Source organism: Podarcis erhardii (assembly GCF_964252035.2).
Source record: "Podarcis erhardii genome assembly, chromosome: 7".
Lineage (NCBI taxonomy): Eukaryota > Metazoa > Chordata > Lepidosauria > Squamata > Lacertidae > Podarcis > Podarcis erhardii.
The window spans coordinates 93,128,155-93,150,964 of record NC_138511.1 but is presented as its reverse complement, the minus strand read 5'-3'; the positions used below and the strand labels follow the sequence as shown (position 1 = coordinate 93,150,964).

The following is a 22,810-nucleotide window of genomic DNA, read 5'->3' as shown; positions in this document are numbered from 1 at the left end:
ATGACTTGCAACCAAGCATCTCCACGCCCAAAGGAACACAGAAGTGGCAGGAAGCCTGACCCACACAAACTCTCAAAACCTGGCCAAAGGGGCACATCTTAACCTGGGTTGGAGGTCAGGAAGAGGCCCATGGCCACCTAATCCATCCCGCCGCCCCCCCCCTCCTTAGAGGGCCAGCCAGGTGGCCATGGTGGGAGACCCAGGGCTGGAGCCCCTCTCCCAGTCGGGTCTCCAGCTGCACTTATGTGGGGAGGGGGGCAAAGGCGACAAGGGTCTGCGAGAGGAGGGGGTCAGGCCTCTTTCTCCTGGAGGGGGGGTCCTCCCTCTACCCACCTCCCGCCCCCGCCTCTTGCCTTGCGCTCCTGGTCGCTGTCGCTGGAGGAGGAGCTGCTGCTGCTGGAGTCGGATCCGGATCGGGGCCCGCCTTCCTGCAAGGGGGAAGCGGGAGTGAGAAGGGGCGTCTCCGCCAGTTGCTCCAGCGAGACCGCGGCCCCTGGAAGCGGGGAAGGGGAGAGGAGGGACCCCCCAACTCACCGCGAGGCTCTTTGCTGCGCCCTCGGCCGCAGGAGGCGCCCCCGACGGCTGGGCAGGCGCGTCGCCGCTGCGCGGGCCCGGCTTCCTCTCCGCGACGGGGTCGGGCTTCGGGGGATCGGGCCCCAGCGCTGCAGGCGGATGAGAGAGGGAAAGGGTGAGAGGGGGCCTCACCTGGAGGGGACCCAGGCGTCCTGGCCTTGGGGACACCCCGCCCCCGACCAAAAAGGGAGAGACCCCAGCCGTCTGGCCAGGCGCGCCCCGACTCACCTGCCGCCAGGTCGAAGTCCATCGCGCCAGGTGCGCCCTTGCTCCGCTTCCGCGGAGAGGCGAGGCGAGGCGAGGCGCCGCCCGGAGAGGAGGGATCCGGCGCGCTGGCTCGGGAGGGAGCCGCCTCGGAGCGTCCTCCTGGGCGGGCGGGGCAGCGTCCGCCCCGTCGGGGGCGCCAGGGGCTCCTCCGGGCGCAGAAGCACAGAAGTGGTCAAGAGACGGGGAGGGGGGTCTCCGGAGGCCGGAGCTTGGGGGACATAGGGGGCGCGCACCCCCTGCCCGCCTGGCCAGAGGTCCTGAGCTTAGACAGGGTTAGAAGAAAAAACTGCTCCTTTTCTCCTTATGGGGTACCCAAGAGCCCGTAGAGAGTCCTTAAGTGGGTTCCCCATCAGTAGGAGAAAATAACAGAGGCCAAGCAGAGAATATTGAGAAGCGAAGCAGCTAGTAAGCCTGATCTTTATTAAACTGTTGCAACAGGGTCCTCACTCACCACAAGCAGGAGGGAGGAGAGGAACCCATAACATTGGTGTGCAAGGCCTTATAGATTTGAAATTTGCCTCCCCTGTAGCTCAAGCCCCCCCCCCCCAAAAAAAAACCACACACAACATCATGCATACATCACTGAAAGGGCGGTCTACAGCAGAAAACCTGTCTGCCAGGCCACCTGATAATGGTCACTGATTGCTTTTACCTGGGCAGTTCCTGAATCCAGATCACAGGCTCACCCTATACATGCACAGATAGGCCCATAAGACAGGATTTCTGAGCAAAGAGACAATGGGGAGGCTTTTCCCATTTCCTTCCTCCTTGCAGAGAAACATTTGAGGTCCATTTGGGAGAGTCAAAATGGTTTCAGGGTTGCTCCCCTGTACTATTTCAGACACGGGGTTTGCCTTGTACATTTATGAAAATTTATTATATATATATAAGACCTTAGAATTCCTGTAGTAATAGGATGCTCTGACATAACATTGTAGAGCTGGAAGAGACCCCCAGGGTCATCTAGTCTAACCCCAGGAACCAAGAACCCCTGGCAGAGGGCCGTTCAACCCGTTTACAAACCCTCCACGAAGGAGAGCCCACTGCCTCCCAAGCCCACCTGTCCAGCAGCTCTTCCTCCTCTTTTGAGGCAGCGTCTTTTCTTGTGAGGTGAATCCTTTGCTTAGGGTCCTGCCCTCTGGGCAGACAAAGAACGGTCTCACTCAGTGCAGTGGGGCAGCTACAGCCCTGCATGCTACCTGCTCTGCTAATTGGGGGGTTGGCTGACACCCCCCCCAGTGGTGCAACAGGCCAGCTGGTTGACTTGCAGAGCAGCTGCTTCCTGCTTGGTCCAGCCTTAGGCAGGAGGGGGTTAATTCATGACACAGGAGAAGAGCGTGGGGACCCTCTTTGTTCTCCCCTCTGCGCTGCTTTTTGGGGGTGGCTTCTGAGACAGAGGGAGATAGCTGATCCCTCTTCTTACTAAACACAACACACACACACACACACACACACACACAGCCACCGCCCCTAAGCTGTGGGTCTGGACACCTGCCAGGAGGCGGCTGGCCCTGCCAGGCCTTTTCTGTTCCAAGCAGGAAATGTTCCCTTGCACCAGCTGCTGTGCAAAGCTTGGATTTGGATGTGGCAGAATTGTGGCCTTCCCTGAAAGTGGGGCTTTTGGTGGGTGTGGGGCAGGGGAAGGCTAGAGTTCTCCCAAGTCCCTCCTTTGGGCAGAGTAATGTGACAGAGGCCAGAGAGGCTTGTCCTGGCAAATAATAATAATAATAATAATAATAATAATAATAATAATAATAATAAATAAATAAATAAATAAATAAATTTATACCCCGCCCATTTGACCGGGTTTCCCCAGCCACTCTGGGCGGCTCTGAATAGAATATTAAAAACACGATAAATGCATAAAACATTAAAAACTTCCCTAAAGAGGGCTGCCTTCAGATGTCTTCTAAAAGTCAGATAGTTGTCTATTTCCTTGACATCTGAAGGGAGAGTGTTCCACAGGGCGGGCGCCACCACCAAGAAGGCCCTCTGCCTGGTTCCCTGTAACCTCACTTCTTGCAGGGAGGGAACTGCCAGAAGGCCTCAGAGCTGGACCTCCGTGTCCGGGCTGAATGATGGGGGTGGAGACGTTCCTTCTGGTCTACTGGGCTAGACTCCCCTCTCCACAACAGGAGTCACCCCAGGTGAACACACAGAACAGGCCTGGAGCAGGAATGGCACCCAGGCAGCTGCCCCCAATGGCTCTGTCCTTAGGGGAGATGCTGAGAGACGAGGCTTTTAGGCTTTCCCCCAGGGGGGGCACAGGGGTTGCTGCCTCTCTGCCTTCCCTTCCCTCAAGAGCCAGGGGTCCCCCCAAAAGCTGCACACACACCTTCCCCTCCCCGGGCTGTCCAGCACAAGACGACTCCAACCACCGCAAGAGTTTGATCTGTTTTATTCAAAGACCTTCCAGATTTAAAAAGGCAATTAAAAGAACAATTCCAAAAGATTTGACGCAATCAAGTTTCAATTTTTTAAAAAAGTATAAAAACCCACTGAATGCTACACACAAGTCGTCGGATTTTGTTCAGAGGGAGGTTGCCCATCAAGGGGAGGGGGGAATAAGCGGGAGTCAGTTCCTTGTTTTCTCCAAAGGAGGAGGTCCAGCAGCCTCAGCTCCCAGGGAGGAGCCCAGGCAGGCAGGAAGGCAGGCGTCACGACTCTCAGGTAAGTGGCCTGCCTGTTCCTCCCACCGGCCAGCCCTGCAGCTGGAGCCTGATGGCCCCCGAAAGATCAGGAAGAGGCAGACATGTTCAGGGCAGCCAGTCCCAGAAGCAGAAGGTGATTTCAAGGCCACACAGGAGGAGGACTTGGACCAAGCTGAAAACCTGCCTCCCTTTTTTTTTCTCTCTTGATGCTCCTCCTGCTGCAATGACTCTGGCAGGGACACCTGGAAAGCACACCTGTGAAGGCCAGGAAAGGGGCCAGGATGGAGGGAGGGATGGGGAAGCTGCAGGTGGAAGGAAGGGAAGGTGGCTGCGGCAGCAGACAGAGAGCAGGCAGAGAGGAAAGGCCTCTCCAGCAAAGGTGAAACTAAAACTCACTTCAATTGATCCAGAACAAAAGGGAGTAGCCAGCAGAGTTGGACACACATGGAAAGCAGAAACCTTGAAGAAGGCAGGAGCAGCTCAGGGAGGAGCAGAAGGGGCCAAAGCAAAGCAGGCCTTGAAGGGGGGGTCATGCTGCCTGCCTGGGGAGTGTCTTTCTGTGGAGAGCAGGACCAGAGCAAGCCCCCTTCCGGGCAAGCAGAGCACCCGTGGCCAGACTTGGCTTGTGGGGCTCAGGGACACCCGGGGGGGGGGGGTCTGTCTGGGGTGTGAGAAATGGCTGGAGTCTCCCTGGAAGCAGCAACAGCAGCCGCTGTCCCTTCCCACCCCCTCGCAGCAAGAGGCCATAAAACAGGCGGCAAAGTCCACAAAAACACAGGCCGCTCCCTGCAGCAAAGACCGTGAGCCCAGGCAGAGGCAGGGCATTCCTGACCCCACAGAGACTTTGACCTGCCCCCCACCCCAACTCTCAGGAGCAGCGCTGTGAAGACTGGGGCAGGGGAATGAACATTCAGTGGGAGACGCTTCGCTCCCTGGCCTACAAAGCAAAATTTCGTACCACTGGGGAGGGGGGGTAAGAGGGCCCCCGGCTGGCCAATTTCTCCCTCTCTACCTTCACATCTCTACCCTGCAGTGAAGAGTCACAGCTTCACGGAGTCAAGGACTCCAGCATTGTGCCCCCCCCCCAAAAAAAACACCACCTGCTGTAACAACTGGGCTTCACGGCCTGTGTTGAGCATCTCCCACAGACCAGACCCATGGGAATCTGGGAACGGCAGCGGACCCCAAGGCTGGGGAGGTGCCCCCCCAACTTGCACTGGCATTGAGGAGGGTGGCTGTGATAAATGGGGGGAAAGGGGCAGGCCGTGTATCTTGGCTCTTGCATTTGCCCAGGCACCCTTCCCTTCCACGTTTGGGGTGCAGGCCTCCCCCATGCTCCAAGTAACCTTTCCGGGGAGATGGGGCCCCAGATACAGCCCCCCCCCGCCCGTGTTCCTGCTCCTGGCGGCTGTGCTTAGAAGAGAAGGGGCGAGCAAACTTGGAGAGACAACCAGCGTCATGAGAAAGGAGCCCCCTCCCTGGGAGAGATTTATGATCCAAGCGTGTTCTACAAAGCTGGCCCCAGAGAGGGGGCGGGTAGGGCGGGGGGAGAGCCCCTCGCCTCCATTATTTACATGCAGCTGGAGCCCCAGCCGGCCAGAGGGAGCCCGCCTGCCCCTGGGGCTCAGAGGGTGTAGGCGTTGCTCATCAGGTACTCCTTGTCGTCCAGGGTGCTCCAGACCGGCCCCAGGCTCAGCTGCGGGTTCTTCCGGCAGATCTTGACAAGGAAGAGAACCATGGAGCCCAGCAGGGCAGCCGCCATCAGGGCCAGAAGCACCGCCAGCACCACCGCTGCGGAGGGGAAAGGGTTAAAGTGTCAGGGGAAGTTATTATGAAGCTGCCTGCGTTACCTGGATCTGAGATTGGATTAAGTTAGAAAATGCAGATCTGTTAGATCTGGAAGAACATGCTTATTTGTGGTATAACAAAGGGAAAATACACAAAGGATTTCATAACCATATTATCAGGATATCACTCTTCAAAGCGTGGGGGGACGACGACATAAAGATTAATTAGAACAAAAAGCCCCATGGCTGTTGTCCCCAATAGAAGCAACCTCAATAAAACAAATAAATAGGGAAGGAAAATGCCCTACATATAGAGATCTATTATCAGAAATGGAAGGAAAATTAAAGCTTGAGGAATTTGAAGAGACCAGAGAACACATCTATGACTGGTTGCAGCCGAGACTTCTTGGCCCCCAGGAGGAGAAACCAAGAGATGTTGCCTCTTCCATGGCAATTTCTGCCTTTGGGGACGCCCTTCTGACTGCGCCACTCTTAAGGCCAGTTACCCAAATGGGAAGCTGCAGGGAGAGGCTGGAGGCGGAGCCAGGAAACCTGCCAGCTGGGGGGGAACTAGGAGCAGATGCACCCAAGTGACAGACCCCTGAGGAAAAAGGCTTCGCCAGCCCCCCTGGCAAATCTCCTCTGGATTTCAGAGGCTCCCCCAAACACTGTCCCTTTGCATTTCTTAGTGCAGAAAGTATTGATCTGATGTGTCGAGGTCTTTCCTATTCTCAAGAATTCAAGAGGGTTCGGGAAGCTTCTCTGTTTGAAAGAAGCAAGCAGAAGGTTCCTGGTGTTTGGGTTATTCCTTCAGAAAAGGAATACAGCTGGTTTAAAACTGGTCCTGTTATGTCTTTCAGTCAAGGTCGTGCAAACTATAATCGTAAGGCCAGAAGGAGCCTGGGCTTCTCTCTCTCTTTCTGTCTCTTTTCCTTCTGGTGTTCTGTACATAGTATGCTTAAGGTTAAGTCTTATTCTAAGTCATGGTAAGTTTAAGTTAAGTCTGCTGCAAGTGGAAGGGGCCAACCCTGAATGTTTTGGATTTGTGACCATTACGCTCCTTCGCCTTCAGTAGCAGTAAAGCTCTGCTGGATGAAATATAATTGCCTCTAGTCTATTTCTGGGGAATCCTGCAACGTGTTTAAGTTTCTACTCTGCTAACTATATAATTATTATCATTATTAGTAGTAGTATTTATGCCCTGCCCTCCCCAGCCAAGACTGGGCTCAGGGCGGCTAACACCAGGTATAAAAACAATCAATTAAAATACAACTTAAAAACAAGATGAAAATACAACATTAAAATGAAGCCTCATTTCAGTAGAAACTCAAATCAAAAACTTTTTTGGGGATGAAAATGTCAAATCTTCACCAAGGCCAACTATATGTCAAAGTTCTGCTCTGGAGCACTATTGAGTGGAGTTTAAATGACAAACACTGCAGCCCCTGGCCTCTTCCAGGAGAGTCAGAGGCCTGGTGCTGCGACCCCCCCTGCCCCCCAAAACTCCCCCCTCCAGGCACCTACCTCTGGTGGAGTGGATCATGGGGTCCGGGAAGAGGTGGCTGTGCTGCTTCGGTTCCAACGGCTCTTCCGTTAACTCTGAAAAGTAGGGAGACGTGTCAGAATGCAAGGGGAGCCTTGCGGCTGGATCAGGCCCAAGGGGGAAACACTGGGTGCTCCAATCGGGAACCCCAAAGCAGGATCCGGGCACCAGAGCAACGCTCTCCCCTCCTGGGGTTCCCAGCGACTGGTATTCAAAAGCATCCTCTGTCTGTGGGGCAGTGCAGGGCCCTTGGGCCCAGGAGCCCCACACAGCCCTCTCCTCCAGGACAAAGGCCAGCGGGTGAGAAGGGGCTGGGCAGCACCCACTGCCTCCCTGTCCTGGGCTGGGGAGCCAAGGGCCACATGTGCTGGTTTGGACCTCTAAAGCCTTGAATGGCTCAGGACCGCAATACCTCCAGGACCGCCTCTTCCCATATGGACCTACCTGGACCCTGAGATCATCTTCTGAGGCCAGAGGTCCAGAGGGTGGCAACACAACAACGGGGCCTTCTCTGCAGTGGCTCCCCATCTGTGGAATGCTCTCCCCGGGGAAGTTTGCCTGGTGCCTTCATTATACACCTTTAGGTGTCCGGTAAAAACGTTCCTTTTTAACCAGGCCTTTGGTTGACCTGATCGACATCCCATACCCTTTTAAAATGTGGCTCTTTGGGGGGGGGGTATTATTGGGTTATTGTTCTTATTTTGATTTTATATATTGTGATCTTTTCCGTGAACTGCCCTGAGCCCTCCGGGTATTGAGCGGTATATAAATTCAATCAATCCACCCATCACTCCATGCTCCAGCAGGAGAAGCCACGGGGAGTTGCGAGTCCTCGGAGCCCAGCCCAAATGGAGGCCTGGTGAGGACAGGATCGGGGCCTTCCTGGCAGGTCTCTGGAGGGGAGAAGCGAAGGAAAGAGCTGACTTCTAAAACACCTCGAAGCAGCAGCCGGGGGCCCCTCTTGCCAAATCCAGGAAACCTTGAGTCTTAATAAACCGGCCAGCCCACATTCAAGGCTTTGGCAAATGGCCCTCCTGGAACTAATAGGATCGAGAGAGCAGAGCCTGAAGGACCGGTTTCCTTGCTCTGTGAGAAGGCATGACAAGATACACCTTTGACAAACATGGAGGCGCATTCAGAGCCACCAGGACAAACACCTGGCTCACCTGAGACGATGGAGAACCTCTAATCTCCTTTAGGATGAGACTCCCAGGCGGAGAACGCTTTAGTTTCTATAAATCTTTACTCTTTGCTAAGGGAACATACTCTGGAGCAGTGCTGGATCTGTGCCCTTTTGTCCTGCCATGACGTGATGCTTCCGTGGTTTAAATTTTCGGTGCCCTTTTCTCTCATTTTGTTAAGTTTGCCCTTTTTCCCTCGGCTAACAAATCAATAAAAGTTTTAAAGAGAAGGGAGTGAGGAGTCTCTGGAACTTTTCCAAATCTCCTTGGATTTTGGGGAGGGGGGAATCTGCCCTTCCACCCTGGGCAAGGATGTGAGCCCTTGGGGGGGGGTCTGGCCTGGGCGCCCAGCCTGCCCCTTCTTACCCCCGTCTCTGGCGCACTGGAGACAGTGCTCCTCGTAGTCATAGTTGTTCTTGTTGCCCCCGCAGCCGCCAAAAATGAACATCTTGCAGGTACGGGTCTCCAGGTCAAAGTGCCAACGAGGGAAGGCTCCGCGGCAGCGCCCAACCTCTGGGGGGGCAGCGCAAAACTCTGGAGGGGGGGAGGAAAAGGAGACTCAGAGGTGCCCTTGGAGAGAGGCCAGAACTGGTGGGGGGCTGGAGCCACCTCTGCCCCATCAGCTGCCACCCTTGCCCCACGGAAAGCCACCCTCGCTCCACCCCAGTTACCTTGGAAGCCCTTTCGGTCATCTCCCGGCAGACGGCGGTGGCTGGATCCGGATGCGGCTGTCAGGGAGGGAAGGAGAGCAAGTCATTCCAGAAGAAGAAGAGGAGGAGTTTGGACTTGGTATCCCACCTTTCACTCCCCTTAGGTAAAGGTAAAGGGACCCCTGACCATTAGATCCAGTCACAGACAACTCTGGGGTTGCGGTGCTCATCTCGCTTTACTGGCCAAGGGAGCCGGCATACAGCTTCCAGGTCATGTGGTCAGCAGGACTAAGCCGCTTCTGGCAAACCAGAGCAGCGCACGGAAACGCCATTTACCTTCCCACCGGAGTGGACCCTTTGGAAAACTCCTAGACGCCCCCGCGAGGAAGGCCACCCATTCTTGGAGGGTAGGGGGCCACGAGTCTCCCTGTGCAAGGAGGGGCCAGGCACAGAGCTCCCTCCCAGCCCCCCCCCCGAGAGCTTCTCACCCATCTCCCATCTCCTTACCCTTGCTGGTGGGTGCCGCTACTTCTCCCTCTGTGTCCCCCCGGCCGCCATCTGAAAGCCAAGAGAGAGTGTGTCAGGCGGCCACAGCCAAGACCCCCCCAAGGTGGTCCCTGAGCCCGGGGGGGGGGACTGCCAGGACACAGCAGCTCTTCAGCAAAGGGGAAGGTCATCTTTCCAGCTCCTCGGGGTTGGCAAGAGGGAGACGTCGCGTCTGCTCTCCTCCTAATATGTGAAAAGCAGGAGAGGGTGAAGGAGCATCTCCACCCCGGACACCAGGGTCCATCTTCCGAGGGCCTTCTGGCGGTTCCCTCCCTGCGAGAAGTGAGGCTGCAGGGAACCAGGCAGAGGGCCTTCTCGGTGGTGGCGCCCGCCCTTCCATCAGATGTCAAGGAAATAGGCAACTATCTGACTTTGAGAAGACATCTGAAGGCAGCCCTGTTTTTAATGTGTGATGGATAATATTCCTAGAGCAAATAAGAGAAGCAGACAGAAAATTGGGTTGATAATGGTAACCATGGAAGGGCGGAGGGAAGTCACGGGATTCGGAAAATCCTAAAGAGGAGTTGACTGGTGTGTTTGAATTTAAATGCCATGTAAAACTTAATTTAAAAATTTAATGCAATTTTGTAAAGTCAGACGATTCACTGTGCCAGAACCCCCCCACCCCCCACTCACCTGCAGCGCAGATCTGGCGACACTTGTCGGCCGAGACAAAATTGTTGGCGTTTCCCCTGCAGCCGCCGTAGATGAACTCCTGGCAGGCCTGGCTGGAGGCATTGAACCACCAGCGGGGGAAGGCAGCCCGGCAGCGCCCCACCACCTTGGGCAGGTAGCAGTCGTCTGGAAGGAAGCAGAGGGGCCAGCAGGCTCAGTGGCTATTGCGACAAGGAGGGGACACATCCAGAGGCTCAGGGGGAGGGAGGGGAGGGGGGAGAGCAGGATTCGAATCCCCGCTTCAGCCAGGAAGTTCACTGGGTTCAGCGTTATTTCCACCCCAAAATGAGGAAGAGCCTGAAAGTTTCGGGAGCGGCTGCTATCAGATTCCTCATAGCGATTCACTGCAGTGTCTTGTTTGCTGGCGCTCCAGTGGACCTGCGATTTTCAATTTTTGTGTTCTTCGCTGCCAGTTGCCTGCCTTGCAACCTGCTTTGGCCAACCTGCCCTTGAAACAGTCGAAGTGAAGGAAGGAGACAAAACTTCCTCCTTCTCCAGCCCAGGAACGTGGCTCGACTCCAACCCAAAACGAGGCGCCGGGGAGAGGAGGCAGGATGCGCACCCCACAGGCAGGGGGCGCTCCGAAGCAGCTGCGCCCTCTCTGCTAGCGAAGGTGGCAGCTCCAGGCCCAGAGGTGCAGACTCTGCTGGCAGCTGCTCCTGAGCGGGGGAGAGGATGATGTCCCCATCGCACTGAGCGAGACGCCAGAGTCCGACATTCCCAGGCGGTTGGGGGTTTCAACTAACTCCGCTCCGCCTCTGGCGCTCAAAGGATCACCAGAGAATTGGTGGTGTTTGCCCCCACGGGCCGAAAACGCTCTCCCCCCCGGACGCGACATCACAAAGTGGGAGCTGCAGGATAATGGCACAGCTGGTGGCGCAGCCGTGCGAGAGAGACGCTTTTCCTGGGACTCTTTCGTGGGGAAGTGGGACCCCCACCCACAGCAAAAGCTGCCTCCCGCAGAGTCAGGCCATTGGTGCGCCTTGCTCCCTGCACTGACCGGCAGCAGTGCCTCTCTGGGTTTCAGGCGGGGGGGGGCCCCTGCCCTACCTAGAGGGGCAAAGGGAAAATGAGTGTGGGACCTGGCGCCCCAAGGGGGGGGGGGGCACAGCATGATAAATCCATCGGTCTCAAAGCCGACACAAGACTCTGTTCTTTTCCTGATGGGATCTACTTAATGAATAAAAGGCTTTTTGCTAATCCAGATAGATAGATAGATAGATAGATAGATAGATAGATAGATAGATAGATAGACAGACAGACAGACAGACAGACAGACAGACAGACAGACAGATAGATATAGCCAGATTTAACCAGTGAGTCGCTACAAGGAATATGATAGCAGCCACTCCCCAAATTTTCAGGCCCTTCCCTATTTGGGGGGGGGGAAAAGCTAAACCCAGTGAGCTTTCCAGCTGAAGCGGGGATTCCAATCTTGGTCTCCCAGGTCCTGGTCCAGCACTCGAACCCAGGGCCAGATTGAGGTTTCATGAGGCCCTCAGCTCCTGAAGGGAATGGGGCCCTTTCTATGTCCAGCTGTCCTTGGTCAACAGCAAATTGTCACTGTTTTTTGGTGTTGAATATACCTAAGAGGTATCTAAAGCCATTTGCACATAGCAAATAGGAGCCCACACAACACAAAACACTGCTGCTGTATGTAGGTTTAATCTTTTTTTTTTTATCCTATATTTTGGAAATGTACATCCAGGTTTTTTTCCCTTTAAATTTTTCTGGCCCCCAACCGAGTGGGGCTCTAAACTAGAGCTTGTTTAGCTTATATGTAAATCCGGCACTGGATAGATAGATAGATAGATAGATAGATAGATAGATAGATAGATATTGCTGTCTCCCTCTTTCCCTGACTGCTCCAGCTGCCCATCTCCAACTGAAACCCAACAGCCAACACAATTGGCCAACTGGCACCCATTTCTGGAGCGCTCCGTGAACCAAAGTCACACAGGAAAGGTGCTGTTTTTAAACAGGATTCAACTACCTTTTGGGGCGGACGGAAGATTCCCATTTGCTTCTCCCACAGATAAGCCAAGTTTGCACAGCTACCCAGAGTATCTGCTTCCTGTTTATGCTACTTGAGTTTTCTGCTTGCTCTCTAACTTAGGAGTTAAATGCAGATCTAAATATGGAGCTGGGCGGCCCTTTGGAGTTAATCTCTTCTCAGGCTCACAGTCTGTTTGTTTTTATAACATTCCTAGCTATTAAAAGATAAAAGCTCAATAACCAAAGAAGGGCGAGCCGGAGTTCAAGGCTTTGCTCGGGATGCTGCGGCACAAGGAGAGGGAAAGTGTGCCTCTGAGCATACGTAGGCTGCCTTCCCTTAGCCCGGCCCCCAGGGTGACGCTCCAGCCAAAACTCTCCTCCCCCCTTTGTGGCAAAGCAGCAGCAGCAGCAACCTCAAGAGCACTTTCCCCAACCACTGGCAGAACTCTTCACATGGGCAGAGGCACAGCTGCCCTCCTGCTGGGAAAGGAGGGCTGCAGGAGAGCCGCCCTCGACTACTACGGTGGGACCCCAGTCTGCCGGGGGGGGGGGGGCGCAAGGGGAGTCAATTCCTCCATGCAAAGCAGTCGGGGGGGGGGGGTGTCCTTTTGCCCAGAGGCCACATCTGGGAGAATTCTCCCTTCTACATTGTCAACAGGTAGATCCTGACTGATCTCGGGATTAAATCAAGTGGACAATGAACGTCCCCACCATATATGTATGTAATGACTAGATTAGAAGAATGATATGGTTTTATTCCTAGATGTGTGTTTTTGTTGTTTTTGTTCTTTTGTGTTCTGTTTTTGTTTCTTGTTTGTACTGTTTTATTTCGGATTCAATGTTTGTAATTTTTGTTGTAATTTTGCATTGAAAATTAAAAAAAAATTTTTTTTTGAAAGAATGTCCCCACCCCCCACCCCCATCGCAGAATTGGGGGGGGGGCGGACTGTTGTGAACAATTTTTTGCATTCCCCCCCCCCTATCAAAAGCTCAACAGCTCTTGGCAAGGACAATGGGTAGATCACTGCCATTTTTTTATATACTGGGAGTAGATCGCAGTCTCTTGGGAGTTGAACATGCCTGCCATAAAGGAAGGGGAAGTAGGAGAGAAAGAATCTAAATAAAAGCAATTACTGGGCAAAATGTCTCTCAATGTCCAAGGAGACAATATTAATTTAACAGCTTAAAAGTTTAATAAGTCCTCTTCTTAGGAGATGCTGTGAGAATTTAGGGGGCGTCTCATAGGATTATTATTGACATATTTATTTGTCCTCCGCCATTTCCCCCGACAGGAACTCAAGGCGGCTCACGGATGAAAACAAGAACAGCTCAGGTTCTCTGACAAATTTGTCCAACAAAGCCTGGCCATAAAAAGGACTTGTGGAAAAATCAGATCATAAAATGAAATTGGCCCGAGGCCTGAAGCACAAAGACTCTTCTGTGACTGAATCTCACAGCTTCATGATGCAAGTGGCAAGGCCAAGAAATGAAAATCAGAGGACACCATTCACAGCAGAAAACCTTTTCGGCTGACTTGAAATTGTTTATCGCCTTCTATACAAACAGTAGTTTGGGGAGAAGAATTTGCGTCGTTCGGTTGTTACTTCGCATGTATTGCCTTAGAATCACCTTCTGGGTTAGGTTGGGATATTCCAGTATTTATCCATCCAGTGTGATGCTGTTCTATGTTGAAAGAATTTGATTTTTTAAAAACCAAACTATGCTGAAATGGCAAAACTGACTGGGAGACTCAGGAATCAAGAAGGTAAGGACTTAAAAAAAAAATAGGGGGAAATTATAGTTTACTTAGGAGACCATTGTAAAATAAAACAGCTAGATGGACAGTAAAAAAAAACTTGTGAAGAAACGAAAAATATGGACAATTTAGAGAAATTTAAAATGTGGATAATGTAATGAGATGCAGGGGTTAAGTCACGAGATTCAGAGAATCTCATATATGGATATGGTGAAAGTTTTTCCTTTTATTATTGTGGATTTGTTTTTGTAAATTTTTTTTTTTACAAAAAAATGAATTCTTTTTTTTAATTAAGAGAAGGGGGTAGTCCTATTCTGCTCTTTTGCAGTGTTACGGCAAAAATCTGGGTGCGAGGCTGCTCTGCCACCCAGCTCATCGGACTAAGTCCGTGGGTCCCTGCGGAGGAAAATGAGCTCAGCCGGAGACAGGAGCAAACTGCAGAAGATCCAAGTTTATTGCGCAACAGGTTCAAGGCGAGATTGAACAGTGAGAAAGGGGTGACATGAGTTTTTGAAACTCCCTCCATGTCCCAGAATACAGTGCAAAACACGTCATGAATACATCACAGAAAGGTGGGGTTACACAGATCAGCAGTTCAGTAAGGTAGGGGTTGCACAGATTAACATATGGAGGAGGGAGGGGGGAATATGCAGAGCTGGAGATATGCACAGATAAACACTTCCTGGGGATGAAAAGACAATGGTCTCAAATATGCATAGTCTGCCACCTGACATTGTCTGGAGGAAAGGCTGATCAGAACAATTTGAAAGGATTAAGGTCTTGACGCTTTGCTTGAGGGATTATGCTGGACAGGGGAGATGTGATGGAGTCCTAGAGTAATTGAGCAAACTGGCACGCTGATTTTCTATGAATTTTATAGATTTTAGTCCCTTTTGACAATTGGAAATAAATTGATATATTGTAGCGAAGAAGAAGGTGAAGAAGACATGCCCCCCCCCCTTCCGTAACAGTCCCCCATTCGGAGATAGATTTGCATTAAAGTTCTGTAAGAACTTGCAAATCTTTTCTCCGCACCCTAAATCTCGGTGAAGGTAGGGGTGCCGTGTGAGTGGGAATAGGCCCTAATGGAAAAGGAGGTGGGTTGAGCAGTGCAACAAAGGAGGGAGCAACACGGACCAATACAATGTATGTGTATGTTATATAGATATGCACTAAATAATAACTTTGTATCTATCGTACTAGATGTGTGGGTTTGTGCAAACCTGAAGGGGACTTGCAAATCATGCCTCTTAAGGCCATTTGCAAGTATAGTAGTGCAAAAAGGACACCTGTTGTATTTTGTTCAATAGTGGTCTATGCTTTACATTTAGCAGGAAAGTCCACTACTGACTGAAAAAAATGCAGTTTGCTTTGTCCCCCGCCATTTTTGTGTTCTCAGGTGTCAAGGTAGCTTTTCTGTGGTCTCACAGTAGTGGCAATCCCTGGTGAATCCACTTAGGGCTTTCATATTAACCATGTTGCCTGGCACTCACCACAGCTGCCATAGGTTCGGGCACGTCCTGAGGGAAATGTCCTTGCCTTGGCTTCCTATGGGGTTTTATTATTGGTCTTGCAGTCATGGGAAGTTGCGCACTTGCACTTTAAGGACCAAAAGCTAATTGCAGCCTGGATACACTTGCCCAATTCAAACTGAGTCCAATTTGAATTTATCTTTCCCCATGGTTCTCAACTCTTCAAACCAATCTGTTAAAAGAAAACCATTCTTAAAAGGGCACTTGTCCAAATAAGTCAATTTAACTCTATAAGGGATCATTCCTGCTAAATCAAGGCATATACACCTTCCTGAAGCTTCTCCTTGGTAAAGCGAGTTTTAACACATTTTAAAATGGGTAGGGAAGGTTGGCAGTGTGCCAGGTGAAACAACGAAATATGGTAATAAATTTATCTAAGTCTAAACATTGGACTACATAATATCCTGATCTGTTAAAAGGTATAAAATGTATGAGGATCCTCCACTGGGGTGTAAGGAATAAGACATTAGACATAAAACACTTACACACAAAAATAGCCACAAAATAGCCCCCCCATTTGTGGAAATGACACACTGTCAGACACATTTCAACATTCCTACGTAATAACACATAATACAAAACAAACTAATTAAATATCAGTTGCATATCTTGAGACAATTGGGATATTTTATATATGTATCTTGAGGTTCAAAAGTCAGAAAATGTCCTTGTAATTCAACTCCACCCCCCTTTGTCAGCCCCACTCCCCCCGGCAGTCTATATCCTTTGAAAGAGACACCACTTTGAAACTTTGGTGTCTTCTGTTGTGGTGGCGAAGTCTTTCATTGGATCTGTAATAACACACTTGTAGAAGTGATATCCTGTAAGGGCAGGGTGGACTTAAAAGACACAGTTAAAATAATAATAAAACACACACACACACACACACACACACACACACACAATGACCTATGAGGAACCAAAATAAATAAATGCTAAGACACAGAATTTTAAGAAATCTGAAGTAACAATGAAAATAAAAGAGTGTTTCTTGATGTGACCACATCAGTTAGAATGTTAATAGCAAAATACTGGGAAATGACTTAATACCAAGAAAATGAATGGCAATTTAAAGTTGTGCAAGTACCTTGAACTAGCCAAAATGACAGAATTAATAAATGATCAGGCACAGGGTAAACAAATACCATTCCACAAACAATGTTAGGTTGTGCTTCGCTTAATTTCGTAGACATCATGGAAAAACTGATTAAATAAATGAAAAGAGATTATTTGTAACTTAAAGCGTCAAAGGCACGAAGAGATGGAAGTCACAAATACAGCAGGGATTCAGACATGTTTCACAGAACAGGAAAGAAAGTTGCTGTGGGAGAAAAGAAGGGACAAAAACCTTTGTTATCGGGGTTCACATATCCTGTTAAAAGGGAAAAATTATTTCATGTGAGAAGCCTGTCAGGAAATGCTGTTCCTAAAATGCACACAAAGTCTGTGATTTTAAATCCCTTGGGGGGGGGGAGTGCTTTGAAATTTACCTGTGAAAAGAATTTGGCATGTTAATCATGTTAAGATTTGAAACTTGGCACACCTTTTGTCTTGCGAAGCCCCTGGAGCAAAGGACACATTAAGGGTGATTTCCCTCAGTGGCTCCAAGTTTTTACATAAGGAAATTAGGATAAATTTCCCCCTTCAGCCCAAGCTCCTCTCACTCCCTACAGTTCCCCCTCCTTCCTCTCTCTCTCTCTCATTTCTTTTCCTATCCTCTTTTTTTTTTTTTCTTGCTGATCTAGTCTCTGTGCATGTGTGGAGTTCATGTCTCAGCAAACCTTTTATACTATTGAAATGTTGCATCTTTTGGCAAAATTAGAATTTGAATAAGGGAAGGGTAAGTAGATTTTAAAAGAGGGTTAGATTTAAAACAAAAGAGAGAAACTCAGCAATTGAAGTATTCACCAACAAAAGCTAGCAATTTCAGCCCAAGCAAAGCGACTGCTTCCTTTATGTACAGGAAAGGGCTAATATCCCTCTGGCCATTCGTGGAACAATGCCGCGCCCTTATATATGGGAAAATGGCCAGAGAGTCAGAATTCATAGGAATTTTTATTTCATTTATTATTATTTTTTAACATTCTAAGTTTTTCGGCCTTACCATTTGCAGACAAAAATTTTCCTGCCCCTTTATTTACAGGATTGGTCAAGGCCCATATGTATTTGTCTGATTTTTAAATAGTAGACAAAATGATAAACACTGTAATCACTCAAATGCTTGATATTACCAGTTGTGCTTCAAAACATCACAGCTTCACCTCTCACCTTTTAAAACTAGAGAGCAAAGCTAGGCTGAATTTCAACTCCATCACCACACCAGAATTTAAGAATTACCCTGCGATGCTTGCGGACACATGTCCTTCCACACAGCCACAAATTGGGAGAGTTGAAAGGGACCCTGGGGTCATCTAGTCCAACCCTCCAAAATATAGGGTTCACAGCAAGATTTCACAGCAAGATTTGTACTACACACACATTCTTATGTATACAGGCACTACTGGGGAAGAGAGCACAATCAGTGCTCCTATCATGTACTAAGGAAGAGGAAAATAAAAATTCCTAACTTTATACAGAACCCTTTAGCAGATCTTGAGATTAGTTTGAGTTTACTTCCTTAGACGTGCAAGTTCCTTAGAGTGCAAGTTCCTAGACAAATGATCTTTAAAGAAAGATTGAAGTGAACATTTTCTTAAGATAGGGAGAGGATCTCTTATAAAGCATAGTCAAAACAGCCATAGATTTGATTTAAAGGGAATACAAAAGTGACAATTTTAAGCCTAATCTATGCCCCCCCCCCTTTTGCAGTTTCCTTTAAAGGAAGCTTACTCGGAAGTAAATTTACCTGGCACAGAAGAAGAGAAAAAGGAAAAAAAACCTGAAAGAGACAGAATGAAACAAGGGGGGGCATTTTCTAAGAAAAGAGGCCTGATATCAGGAGCCTTACAATAACTCTTCTGTCCAACCAAATCAAAGTTAAAACTGGACTCAGATATTTTCTTAGAAGGAAGACCATACTTTCATAGGCATGTGCTTCATGAAATAAATACACTGCATTTTAGCTTGAGAGAGCAGTGGTGCTCGACTACGCTTTTGCAGCAGAAACATCTAATTCACATTAGAAACATTCACATTCCAGAAACATTAGAAACATTCACATTCCAAAATAGACTGTAGACTCACAATCTGAAAAGTTGCGGCAGAGCACGAGGTGGGGTAAACATTTGCACCTTTCATTCTCATTTTGTCTTATTTAGGACTGATAAGGTCCAGCATGGCTTCCTTAAAAATTAAATTTTGAAGCAAGCTTGCAGTTTAAACTATGCGCGCTTAAGAAAGGCAGTCTGTCAGAGACAGAAGGAACAGACAACACACATAACAGACGACATGTAAACACACATATTCTCATATATGTATTAACACACAACACACATAACAGACAACATGTAAACATATATACTCTCATCCTTTAGTTGGTTATTGCAAGGAGTTGGGCTGCTTCCTTTAGCTTCATTAAGTGAAATTAGTAGGAAGGTCCCACATGGTTTTAAGAGCCTCCTTGCCTCTTCAAACACCACCAGTTAACCAGCCGGCCAACGCAATTCGGGCTTGGCGGAGGCGGTGCTGGCAGGCCAGATTTCAGAACAGAGGTTCTCTAATTTTGCTTCGATAATAATTTGTGGCCAGGAATCGTCTTCCAATACGTGATGACAAATTGGAGAGGAGAGTCAGGGTCCTTCTGAGACTGAGATGGCTTTCTAGAAGCCTTCTTCCCAGAGTGAGCCCGCTCGCGTTTGGAAGCCTGGGTACCCATTTTATGTTTTACGCGTGTCTAGACAGAAAGAGGGAAGAGAAAGGGTGGTAAGGATTGGTATATCTAGGAGATTGATATACTTAATACGGGATTTATAGTAAAGAGGGGTCTTTAGTCGCTTGGCAACTTCCTTAGAGGGTTTTTAAAGAGCTCTAGCTATCCGGTATTCCTTCCTATTTCCTTAGTCAATAACCTGGGGTCCTTTTCCACTCTGCCGATCCCGCCCAATTCCTCATGGGCTATCCCTCCTGGCAACCTCCTACCTATCGTCAATCTCAGGAAAAGGGGCCCTACTGAACGCCCGCGCTGTGCGGTGCCAGATCGGGTGATCCCTGGATAGAGTTTCGAACCGAAAATCCCCCTTGCTTTTGGAAGCGGGCTCACGCACGATACACGTGTTACGTGGCACCGACCAGTGCGGCTGGGATTGATACAGAAAGCAAGACCACTTCCCGCCCCCTTGCCGGGCGCTAAAGAAGTTCGGAAAAGAACTCCAACCCCTTGCTTTCAACTGGGATGTCCGTTGCGGAGAGTCGGCTGTCTTTCAAGTCGGCTCTCTCCGTCTTACTTTCGGACTCCCAATTGGTGCGGCTGGCTGGAGGGTTTTTAGAGAAAGAGATAGAGCTCAGAACCCCCCTTTCGGGTCGAGCAGCAGTCCACGGTCTCTCTCACCAATTGGACCAAGAGACAGGCGAGAAGGAGCGATAGAGAGGAGGGCAGAGAATTCAGTTGCCAGGAGATTTCCACCCCTTTCCCACCAGTGCACTGGATTTTTCCTTTTCCTTATACTCACATGTCTTCTATGATGATCCCCGGATTGATGAATAAGCCGGCTGGATCCCTCTTTGCTCCCCGGCTGAACTCCTGGGGCTTTCGATTACCGCCCGGAGGATGGCCGGGGGTCCAAAGCATCTTCCCAGGCAAAATGGCCTGGTGCCGGCTGAAGATTTCAGGGCCCCCGGTCAGCAACGCGGGAGAACCGCATGCCCCACGTGGGGCGCCAACTGTTACGGCAAAAATCTGGGTGCGAGGCTGCTCTGCCACCCAGCTCATCGGACTAAGTCCGTGGGTCCCTGCGGAGGAAAATGAGCTCAGCCGGAGACAGGAGCAAACTGCAGAAGATCCAAGTTTATTGCGCAACAGGTTCAAGGCGAGATTGAACAGTGAGAAAGGGGTGACATGAGTTTTTGAAACTCCCTCCATGTCCCAGAATACAGTGCAAAACACGTCATGAATACATCACAGAAAGGTGGGGTTACACAGATCAGCAGTTCAGTAAGGTAGGGGTTGCACAGATTAACATATGGAGGAGGGAGGGGGGAATATGCAGAGCTGGAGATATGCACAGATAAACACTTCCTGGGGATGAAAAGACAATGGTCTCAAATATGCATAGTCTGCCACCTGACATTGTCTGGAGGAAAGGCTGATCAGAACAATTTGAAAGGATTAAGGTCTTGACGCTTTGCTTGAGGGATTATGCTGGACAGGGGAGATGTGATGGAGTCCTAGAGTAATTGAGCAAACTGGCACGCTGATTTTCTATGAATTTTATAGATTTTAGTCCCTTTTGACAATTGGAAATAAATTGATATATTGTAGCGAAGAAGAAGGTGAAGAAGACATGCCCCCCCCCCTTCCGTAACAGTAGGTTTAAGGAAGGTGAGCGGGACATGGAAGGAATAACCAATACCCCACTAGCAGGGTTCTTGTAAGACAAGCTTGCAACATTAAGGATTTGTACCTTTTTATATTTATTTAAAAATTTGTGATTAAGTGAAATGTAAATGGGAAAATGTATAAACGCTATGAAGTAATAATGAATTATGGCAACCATATGGGGGGAGGGAGTCAAAGCTTGATTGAGCAAATATGTAGTGAGCACAATAAGGATTTGTTTAAATGTAATAAAATGCAAACTTAATCAATGTAATAATAATAAAAAGGAAGGCTGCCTCCTCCCCACCAGGAAGTCTGGCCTCCATGGGGCAGAGAGCGAAGGGGCCTCCCTCCCCCCCCCCCCGCCCTGGTGATTCAGGGAGAGCAGCTCCGGTGACCTCACCACAAACAGGCTGAACCAGTTTGAGACTGGCTGCCCAGCCCTGCGGAGCCCAGTCAGATCAGGTTCCCTTTGCACCCGGTCAGCCTGGGAGCCTGACCCAGAAAGGCTGTTTTCTTTGGCCCACAAAGCAGGGAAGGGAGGTTTCTGGGCTCCCAGGCGCACTCTCTCCTCGCTAAGTCTCTGGACCAGGCTCAGCCTTGCGCTGGCTGCGAGGGGGTTGGACTGGATGACCTCTGGAGTCCCAGCTCTGGGATCTTGCCTCCTGGGGTCCAGGGAGCGCAGCCAGGAGTCTTGTCCCAGGCAATGCCCCAAGGGGCAAGAGTGCCAGGGGGCACAAGCCGAGGCCCACGGTGCCATCACTGCCTCTGCCCATCCGGCTTTTGCTCCCACGCTCGGGACCCAGCTCCTCCCTCCACGAGGGGCAAACCCAGCCAGGTGGAGAGAGAATAAATGATGATGATGATGATGATTGTAAACGGACCACTTCCTCGACTTTAAGAGCAGGCACGACCTGGGCGGCAGGCCAGCCTCCTGGGGCAGCCCCGGGCGAGGGGGGCAGCTCCGTCCCCTGGCACAGGACTCCCCCCCCCAGCCCCTCTATGGGGCCGGCCCCTGCCCAGTGGGGTCTCTCTCCTCCCAGCCTCCCACGCCTCGCGCAGAATTCGCACCTGGCACCGAGGGACTGAACCAGGAACAAGGGGCACAGGCGGGGGGGGGGAGGGGGCTTGGCAGAGAGAGCACTTCCTCCTCCTCCTCCGGGGGGGCTTCCCCCACCCCAATGGGGCCACCCCCTCCCAGGCCCCGCGCGGGCCCCATAGAGAGAGGACCAGGGCGGAGGGGGGGCCGGCCAGGGATGGGAGCCCCCCCACCCCCCAAAAAGACAAGGGATCGGGCAGCCATTGTCCCTCGGGGAGGGGGAGGGGCCCGAAGAGAAGCCCCGCCCCCTCCCGGGGGGAGGGGAGGCAGGCAGTTGACTGCGCCCCCCCCCAAAAAAAACAAGGCGAGAGAGAGAGAGAGAGAGAGAGAAAGAGAGAAAGAAAGAAAGAAAGAAAGAAAGAAAGAAAGAAAGAAAGAAAGAAAGAAAGAAAGAAAGAAAGAAAGAAAGAGAGAAAGAAAGAACCCCCCCCGTCTTTCTTTCTGTGATTCCCTCACCTGGCAGCGCCTCGGCGGCGGCGCTCAGCACCATCGCGGCCATCAGGATCAGCCCCGCGCTGCGCCCCATCCTGGCCGCCTGCGAAGTCCCAACTGCGCCCGTCGCGCCCGCCGCCCCCGGAGCCCGCAGGTGAGCCCCGCCCCCAAGCCAGGGCCGCCAATCGCCGCCCCCGACGTCACAAGGGGAAGGAGCCGGCCACGCCCCTCGGCGCACCTGCACCTGGGCGGGGCCGCGCCCCTCCGGCTGCTGCCGGCCCGTGTCCGGCGCCATCGGGTCCTGCTGCCGGGGGTTGCTGGGGGGGGGGAAGAAGGCGCCCCCCGAAGCAGCACTCCGGGATCCGGCGGGGGGGGCGGCGCGCTCCCGCGGGGCAAGGGAGCGCGCGCGGGGGGGGGGGGCGGGCAGCGGATAACTTCTTCTTCTTCTTCTTCTTCTTCTTGGAAGGAGTCAGATGGTCTTCCACGAACAGGCTCTTAACAGTGAGTCCGCAAGAGACTATGGCAGGCAGATGTCCAAAGTTCCTTTCCGGGGCCTAATCCGGCCCGCTGGTCGGTTTCATTCGGCCCCTGTGGCAGTTTAGTTCCTGGGGTAAAATCCTCAACAACTTCAATCGCCCTTTGGTCAGCCC

General features: G+C 51.0%; 2 protein-coding genes across 2 annotated transcripts; both read right to left on the bottom strand.

Moving 5' to 3' along the window:
* Positions 1-290: 290 nt before the first annotated feature.
* On the bottom strand, positions 291-1,185 carry LOC309347753 (immortalization up-regulated protein; the record flags this gene model as incomplete). Its single annotated transcript, XM_081872524.1, has 3 exons — positions 802-1,185; positions 535-662; positions 291-428 (listed from the first exon to the last, which is right to left on the bottom strand). Exons 1-3 carry the CDS (start codon positions 821-823, stop codon positions 291-293), a joined length of 288 nt encoding a protein of 95 aa, XP_081728650.1. The 5' UTR covers positions 824-1,185.
* Positions 1,186-3,221: 2,036 nt separating this feature from the next.
* On the bottom strand, positions 3,222-22,306 carry SPINT2 (serine peptidase inhibitor, Kunitz type 2). The gene is made up of 7 exons (XM_081869644.1): positions 22,185-22,306; positions 9,835-9,999; positions 9,160-9,210; positions 8,674-8,730; positions 8,369-8,536; positions 6,803-6,877; positions 3,222-5,282 (listed from the first exon to the last, which is right to left on the bottom strand). Exons 1-7 carry the CDS (start codon positions 22,252-22,254, stop codon positions 5,116-5,118), a joined length of 753 nt encoding a protein of 250 aa, XP_081725770.1. The 5' UTR covers positions 22,255-22,306; the 3' UTR covers positions 3,222-5,115.
* Positions 22,307-22,810: the final 504 nt, after the last annotated feature.

What these genes read in the sequence shown, in the direction of transcription:
- SPINT2 (XM_081869644.1), bottom strand. Translation starts at nt 22,254, where the DNA reads ATGGGGCGCAGCGCGGGGCTGATCCTGATGGCCGCGATGGTGCTGAGC. An exon ending in CGCCGCCGAGGCGCTGCCAG is followed by an intron (nt 10,000 to 22,184) that starts GTGAGGGAATCA and finishes GCTTCCTTCCAG; the next exon opens with ACGACTGCTACCTGCCCAAG. An exon ending in AGCGGCACCCACCAGCAAGG is followed by an intron (nt 8,731 to 9,159) that starts GTAAGGAGATGG and finishes CCTCCCTGACAG; the next exon opens with CCGCATCCGGATCCAGCCAC.